This window comes from Balaenoptera borealis, assembly GCF_965194805.1.
Source record: "Balaenoptera borealis genome assembly, chromosome: 3".
NCBI classification, from domain to species: domain Eukaryota; kingdom Metazoa; phylum Chordata; class Mammalia; order Artiodactyla; family Balaenopteridae; genus Balaenoptera; species Balaenoptera borealis.
The window spans coordinates 147,502,953-147,511,237 of NC_138866.1; the positions used below are offsets into that span (position 1 = coordinate 147,502,953).

General features: G+C 48.1%; 1 protein-coding gene across 1 annotated transcript; it reads left to right on the forward strand.

Annotated features, from left to right (window-relative positions):
- Positions 1 to 754: 754 nt before the first annotated feature.
- NGRN (neugrin, neurite outgrowth associated) lies at positions 755 to 7,843 on the forward strand. Its single transcript, XM_082388424.1, has 3 exons — positions 755 to 977; positions 1,369 to 1,479; positions 6,746 to 7,843. Exons 1-3 carry the CDS (start codon positions 814 to 816, stop codon positions 7,359 to 7,361), a joined length of 891 nt encoding a protein of 296 aa, XP_082244550.1. The 5' UTR covers positions 755 to 813; the 3' UTR covers positions 7,362 to 7,843.
- Positions 7,844 to 8,285: the final 442 nt, after the last annotated feature.

Consider the following 8,285-nt stretch of genomic DNA (forward strand, 5'->3'; position numbering starts at 1 on the left):
GCCCTACCTCTGCACCCCTGCTGCAGCATACCCCTGCACTCCTCGACATCAGGCACCAGAGGTAAATGTAGGAAGGAAGCCCAGAACTCAAGCTGTCCTGGAGAACCCACTCAGGTTTCCAAAAGGGCAAAGCGTCTTCAGTCTTTGCTAACTCAAAGACTGCCACCAAGCTTCAGTGTGAAAAGCCCTGGCCAGGAACCCTGTTTGCATAAGGCAAAACACAAAGACACCAAGAATTCCTCAATACCCTAAGATTATTTTCGGATGGGTAAAGACTAAAAGATGAAAAGGAGCCAGGGCCGGCCATGTGCTCATCTCCGTCCTTCAAACCTTAGCCTGGATTTACCGCTAATGGTGAGTCTGAACCCTGGGTGCGGCCCGGGGCTGGAGGTTATCCCGGCGACAAAAAGTCCCTTTCCCAGAGGAGCCGAGTTCCCACGGCACGGAGCTTTCGCCATCAGAGAACCGCCGAGGGGACGTCCTGACAGCCGCTGTGGCGGAGACAGGCCGGCCTGGGCAGCCGTTGGGGCAGAGGGGCGGCTCTTGGCAACTGAACTCGTCTTTTTATTAAAGTTTATGCTGTTTTGCAGGAGCGTCCTCTACCTCATACCCGCCTCCGAGTTTCAGAGAGGCCTGCTCTGTAATTACGACGGGTAAGGGTGGGTGGCAGAGCAGTTCAAGCCCAGAAGCCACGCCCCCAGACGGAAGCAGAAAAGACGCGCCTGCCCCTCAGCTTCCCGCCCAATTCCGGTCCCGCCCCGCGGCTTCAGGCGCTACCGTGTTGGGGGCGGGGGAGGGCTTTTTCTCGTCGACATGGCGCTTGCTCTGAACTCCTTGCTGGGCGGGGGTGTCCGTGCAGCGGTCGCTCGCTGTGGGTTTGCCACCCGGGGCGTGGCGATCCCGGGATCTGTCGGCCGTGAGCCGGACCCCGATTCCGACTGGGAGCCGGAGGAGCGGGAGCTGCAGGAGGTGGAGAGGTACCGGCTCCTTCCCGGGCCCTCAGCCTGAAGCAGGGCCTCGGGCCTGGGCGCCCAGGCCGCGCCCCCTTGGCGCCGGGCGTCCTGCGGCGGCCCTTATTTCTCACCCGTTGTCAGGGGCACAGGGGCAGCTGTTAGCTCCTTTGGGACCACGAGTCCCTTCACCAAGGACGTATTTCATCACCCATTTAAAGAATTCGGCAACAGCTTATGGGCTGTTGTTCTTGGTGTTAGATTTCTGGGGCGGTGTTCAGAGCAGGTCTAGGCTGACAGACATGGCCAGGTTGTCCTTGCAAAGAGAAGCGGGCTGGGCGCTCTGACTTAGCCCAAGGCTCTTAAACCACCCATCTGGCTTCCACGCATGGCTTCTGCCCTTGGTTCTCTCTCTCAGCGCCCTGAAACGACAGAGAAAAGCTATCCGGTTCCAGAAAATTCGGAAGCAAATGGAGGCGCCAGGTTCCCCGCCCAGGACCCTGACGTGGGAAGCCATGGAGCAGATCCGGTAAGACTGTTGGCAGTTAGGATCTGCTGTGATGAGAAGTGAAGGATACTAGGGCTTAGAACTTAGAACGTTGTTTTTGTATTTTTTGCTTTTTATCTTTCAAGATTTCTAACAGAAAAGTCAAGTAATAAGATAAACGTCGATGAGCCCATCTAGATGTAATGGTTTTTAACGTTATGACACGGTTCATTTTTTGCTGAAATTTTTAAATAGTAAGTTACAGGCGTCACAACATTTAACGCGTATATAGTAAGTAGATCATGACGTTCTTGATCTAAGGACCAGGGATGGAGCTTCCATGGTTACGTTGCTCTGAAGAGAGGATCCGTATCTTAGAAAAGAGATCCTCTTTTAAATTTTAAGTTTTTTGTTTTGAATAGATAATACATATGGCTCAAAATTAGAACAGTATAACAGGGCATACGCATTGAGAGATGTTAATCCCCCCTAGTCTCCTATGGATACTATTTTTAATAGTTTTTTGTGTCATTTTCTAGGTTTCCTTATGCAAATAGAAGCAAGCACGTATGAATACAGAATTTTATTTTCACTTCTATAATCACAAACAGTAGAATACTATAAATGCTGTTCTATACTTTGTTTTGTTCACTTAATATATTCTGAAGCTCTTTTCACTTCCCAAGAGAGAGCTCCTCATTCTTTTTTGTAGATGCTTAGTAAACTGTAGTTTATTTTACCAGTTTTTTATGGTGGGCACTTGAATTGTTTCCACTCACTTGCTGTAACAAATAGTGCTCCAGTGCATAGCTTTGTATACTCTAAATATCTGCCAGAAGTATTTACACTTACATAAATGTATGTGTTGCATACATTCCTAGAAGTAGGGCTGCAACTGAACCGAAGGGCAAATGGACTTGCATTTTTTTTTTTTTTTAATTTTATTTATTTATTTATGGCTGTGTTGGGTCTTCGTTTCTGTTCCAGGACTTTCTCTGGTTGCGGCAAGTGGGGGGCCACTCTTCATCGCGGTGCGCGGGCCTCTCACTATCGCGGCCTCTCTTGTTGCAGAGCACAGGCTCCAGACGCGCAGGCTCAGTAGTTGTGGCTCACGGGCCTAGTCGCTCCGCGGCATGTGGGATCCTCCTAGACCAAGGCTCGAACCCGTGTGCCCTGCATTGGCAGGCAGATTCTCAACCACTGCGCCACCAGGGAGGCCCTGGACTTGCATTTTGATAAATATTGCTAAATAGTCCTTTGTAGGTCATGTTCCTTTTTCCATTCCCATCAGAATAACTCTGGAATTGAAACTTAGAATAAAGGGGGTTTTATAGAGCTGATCAAGATTCTATGAGCCTGTAGCATCTCTCCCCTGTCAGCTTCCTCTTCTATCTTGAACACCAGCCTTTTCAGCCCTTCCATCTTCCCACCTGTCACCTCCCCTTTTGTGATCAATAAATATCTTTTTATTTCAGAGAAAAAACAGGCTATTAGGTAAGAACTGTTTAAAGCTTTTTGGTCTCCTCCTTACCTTCCACTCTCAATCTTGTGCTCTGTTCACACCTCTGGGGAAGTGGTAGTCCTTCACTTGTTTAGGACCAGTTCTCTGGGTGCTCTAGGTCAAGTCCCTACCTAATTTCTCAGGGACCTACATCTGTCAACTTAAGGTTGTCCATGTTGTGTGCCGGTCTCAGTCTGTCAATAACCAGTGTTGTGGCTGAGCCAGCCCTTGTGGTTCTTAAGACTGCAAGATGCCCTTCAGCAATAACCATCAGGAAACTGCTGGGTGTAGGGGGGTGGGGGGGAGGGTTATTACTTACAGGACCTGGAAATTATATGGCACACCTGAGGCCACACAGCGAGGTCATGGGTAGAGAGAGGTGCAAGGGCCTGGGGTTCTGCTTTTATTGGGGTTAAGGGTGGGGGCCTAGGGTTTTGAGGGCTCACTCTTTATTGGTGAATTTAACAGGAATTGTTTTTAATTTTTAAATTTTATTTTAAATTATTTATTTATTTATTTTGGCTGTGCCAGGTGTTCGTTGCGGCATGCGGGATCTTTAGTTGCAGCATGCAGGGTTTTTTTTTTTAAGTTGCGGCACACGAGATCTTTAGTTGCGGCATGCAAACTCTTAGTTGCAGCATGTGGGATCGAGTTCCCTGACCACGGATCAAACCCGGGCCCCCTGCATTGGGAGCATGGAGTCTTAGCCACTGGACCGCCAGGGAAGTCCCTTAACAGGAATTTAAAGCGCAAGAAGAGAAAAAGCAAGTGGCCCAAGTGGTTAGTTATTGAAGCCAACCATAATCTCTAAAACAAACGCGCCAATGGAGGGATGGGGGGAAGCCTGGCTTTTTATATAGTTGTGTGGCTGGCAGTGTGTTTATTGGAGATAGCCATCTTTGAAGTGCATGCCTTGGCAAGCAAAGCTTAAGTCAGTCACTTGGATTACAAAGAAAAGGAAACCCAGCTGTCAAGGCTATACTACACTCCCTCGTCCTTTAGTTCCCTGCTGGCTCCCTGGCTCCCTACCCTCATTTTTGTTTGTTTCATCACAACAATGAGACTATTATCCACGAATCTACCAGTGACTTCCTCAGTGCTAGGCATAACTGACACTCAAGGCTTTAGCCTGACTGACATTTCTGCAGCATTTGACCTTGTCTGAATTCTTGAAATTCTCCCTTGACCCAGGCTACCACTCACTTCTATTTCTAGGACTGGTTTTCTGTTTCCTCCCTGGGCTCCCCGTCTTCCTCCTGTATCTTAATTATTGTAGTTTTTAGAGTTGTGTCCTTGGTCGTTTATCTCACTCTGCATATTTTCCTGCCTAATGCCAGCGACTTGCATGGCTTCGACCACTCCTGCTATTGGCTTATGACTTGCAGATCTATCATGTCCAGTCCATGTTTTTCTTCTGAACTCTATATAGTCAACTGTGCACTAGATATCGCTGTTTGGCTATCACACAGGTTCCTCAAACTCAACATGTACAAAATAGAATTCATCATTATTCCCTGACAATTTCATTCTGCTCCTATTTTTGCTAAAACCCCAAATGGTCCCACCAATCACCCACTCTAAAGATACTGAATCTTGGGACTTCCCTGGTGGCGCAGTGGTTGGGAGTCCGCCTGCCAATGCAGGGGACACGGGTTCGAGCCCTGATCCGGGAGGATCCCACATGCCGCGGAGCAACAAAGCCTGTGTGCCACAACTACTGAGCCCGCGTGCCACAACTACTGAAGCCCGCGTGCCTGGAGCCCGTGCTCCGCAACAAGAGGGGCCACCACAATGAGAGGCCCGCGCACTGCAACGAGGAGTGGCCCCCGCTCGCCGCAACTAAAGAAAGCCTTTGCAGCCACAAAGACCCAGCGCAGCCAAAAATAAATAAATTAATTAATTAACTAAAAAAAAAGATGCTGAATCTCAGCCTATTTCTTCGCCCAATATTTAGTTCCTTACCAAGTGTAACCACTTGGCCTTCCTAAAATATTTCTCAAGTCTCTTTCCTCCTCTGCTCTCATTGCCACTGTCTCGGTTCAGACTGCCTGGATTACTGTGACAGCCTCTTGCCTGATCTTTCCATCTCTAGTCTTGCACTGAGAAACTACTGTTACTGAACCAGGTTCATTTGCCTGATACACAGCAAGCCATTGCTGAGACCCCGAGGTTTGCAGTAGAGAAAAGGTTTATTCACAGGCAGCCAAGCAAGGAGATGGGAGAACAAGTCTCAAATCTGCCTCCTTGAAGGAAGAGGCTTAGGATATTTATGGGGTAAAGAAGCAGGGTGGTCTGAGGCTTCGGGAAAGGTGATTAAATGTTAGAAAAAGGTGAAGTAATTGGTGCTCTGCACAGGGGTATCTGAGTTACCTGGTCTTCATGGGATGCATGTTCAGAAAATGGTGGGCAGCATTAGCATGATCTGAGGATGGAGTTTTGGGCCCTTGACATTGAAAGGTCACCCATTCGACACCTGTACAGGCCCAGCTGAATGGTCAGTGGTCTCAACTAGTTTGAACTGGGCAAAACTAGCCCCCTGTTCCTGAACAACAACTTAAGCAACTGTTACCAGAGCAACCCATGGTCAGAGGTGTTATCTATAGGGGGCAGTTAAAGGAGTCTTGTGATATATTGTCTAGGCTATGTGAAGCTTGGAGGGTATGCAGTTTGCATGAACAATTAAAGCAAGCTTGGTCAGTGAAGGCAGGTTACAGGTTATTATTCATTAAGCAGGTTATAGTTCAGGGAATCTAATTGATGACTGCCCTCTTTCACTACCACTGGATTGAGCTTCAAAATGAAAATTTGCTCATGGCATTCTGCTCCTTAAAATCCTTCCTTGGGCTTCCCTGGTGGCGCAGTGGTTGAGAATCCGCCTGCCAATGCAGGGGACACGGGTTCGAGCCCTGGTCTGGGAAGATCCCACATGCCGCGGAGCAACTAGGCCCGTGAGCCACAACTACTGAGCCTGCGCGTCTGGAGCCTGTGCTCCGCAACAAGAGAGGCCGCGATAGTGAGAGGCCCGCGCACCGTGATGAAGAGTGGCCCCCACTTGCCGCAACTAGAGAAAGCCCTGGCACAGAAACGAAGACCCAACACAGCCATAAATAAATTTAAAAAAAAAAAAAAAAAAAATCCTTCCTTGGTTCACTGTTGCTTTGGGATAGACTCCAGAATCCCTAAGCATGACGTGATCTTGCTCCTGCTCCCACTGTCACACAGATTGAGCTGTTCCCAACAAAGGTGATGTGCTTCTTTGTGTTTCACCTGCTGCTCACTCTACCATCAGTACCTTTGACCTTTTCTTCCTCTCCTCCCCTCTGCCAGCTTATGACAACTTCTCATCTTTTCAGACCAGCTCTAGCGTGGACTTCCTGAAGCAATTCCTGGGCCACCCTGCAAATGTGGTGATAGCCTGTCCCTGCCTCTCCCTCCCCGGTGCTCTCACAGCATCCTCTGCTGGGATATTTCTCATAGTGTTTTTGTATGTTACTGTATCTGTCTCCACCACCAGACTGTATGTTCTTTGAAGGGAAAGACAGTCGTCATGCATCCCCAGGATCTAACTGGGGCCTGCCGTGCAGTGAGAGGAATTCAGTTGATATGAAATGAAATGACTAAAAGTAGTTGGGTGTTGCTGTTAGCACACAGGAATGGACCGCAGCCATTTAGTGGCACAAGATAAACACTGCGTTTACAGTTTTTCCAAGCCCTCTTCTTTTCATGTATTTATCACTAGTATTATCAGTTAACTGTTCTGATAGGAGACTTCTTCACAGATTGAAAACCTGCTTCTTTTTTTCATAGGTATTTACACAGGGAATTTGCAGAGTCCTGGTCCGTTCCCAGATTGGCTGAAGGCTTTGATGTCAGCACTGATGTGATCCGAAGGGTTTTAAAAAGCAAGTTTGTGCCCACATTGGAGCAGAAACTGAAGCAGGATCAAAAAGTCCTTAAGAAAATTGGGCTTGCCCGCTCGCTCCAGCAGCTCCCAGGCTCTGGGGATACCTCAGCACCGCTTTCTGCAAGCCATTCTGTATCGGGCTCTTTGCTGATGCCAGGGGATGAAGCCTCATCCAAAGGCCATGGTCACAGCACAGCTTTGAAAGTGACAGAATTGAACACTCACAGAACAAATACACCAAGGAGACAGAAGGAAAGGAATAAAGGAATCCAGGGACTGGAGGAGGAGAAGAGCTTTGTGCCTGTTGCTGCAGCCCTCAGTCATCCAAGAGAGCTGCAGAAGTTCTCCACCAGTGACTGTGGGGACACCAGAGGAACTGACAGTGATGGATTGCCAAGTGACAAGAAGCTGGCAGAGTTGAAGGCAGGGGAGCCAGGTGACCAGAACTTTAGCAACAAAGTCGTGCAGAGGGGACGAGAGTTCTTTGACAGCAATGGGAACTTCCTGTACAGAATTTGAGCTGGAGCCTGGCTTGTGGAAATGCCACATGAAACACAGCTGGGCAAGTATATTTGGTTCTGCCTGGATTTCTGTGTGTGGATTATCCACCTTGGAATGGGGGGTAGTGATGAGCCTGGAATGTGGGATGAAAGCGTTTCTTGGATTTGAATCTGACAAAGGGCAGAGAACTTCACAGGGTAGTTATGTGTGGGAGCGGGGTGAGTGACTGGGTAGATTCCAGCCTCCTGGAGCACTGCTCCTCCTCTGACCCACATGGATCTTCAGGACTCACCCTTCTTGCTTGGGCTCTCTGTATGTTGAAACCAGCCTGTATTGCATGTGTTGTTACAAGTTGCTGTGATACTTGCAGTATGTTTGGGAGGAAATTAAAAGTTTGTCTTCTCACCTCATTTACTTCTTGATTATTGAATACTAACAGTTCTGGAACTGCTTAGTCAGTTATCTTCATTATGTGCAAAATAAAGTAAAATGTAGCAGTCTGTGTTGATTGATGCTCTCTGGGATTGGGAGGGTTTACCTGTGAAGGGAAGGGAAGAGGCAAAGGGTCCCTTGTCTAAATATTGGGAGAGAGATGGGGCCAGAGGAATCCCTAATAAAGGGCTCTGTGCCTATCAGCCCTGCTCAGTGATGGACTTTGACAGCCAAAAACTGGACGTTAGGCCTTCCCTAAACACCCAGTCTAAAGCAGCTCCTCTTTCAGTTGCTAGGGCTCTAAAACAAAATGGGGGTGTGGGGATTTGACCAAACAAAAAATGCAAAGCAGGCAAAGGCTTTACAGGCTCTCAACGTAACCTCCAGCCACTTCCAAAAGCTTAAGTAGTATCTTATTGTACAGCTTTAATCAGATTTTTACAAGGGTGTTGTGATTTAGGCAAGAATAGATAATAGATCCCTTTTACAAATATGGTCTTGGGACTTCCC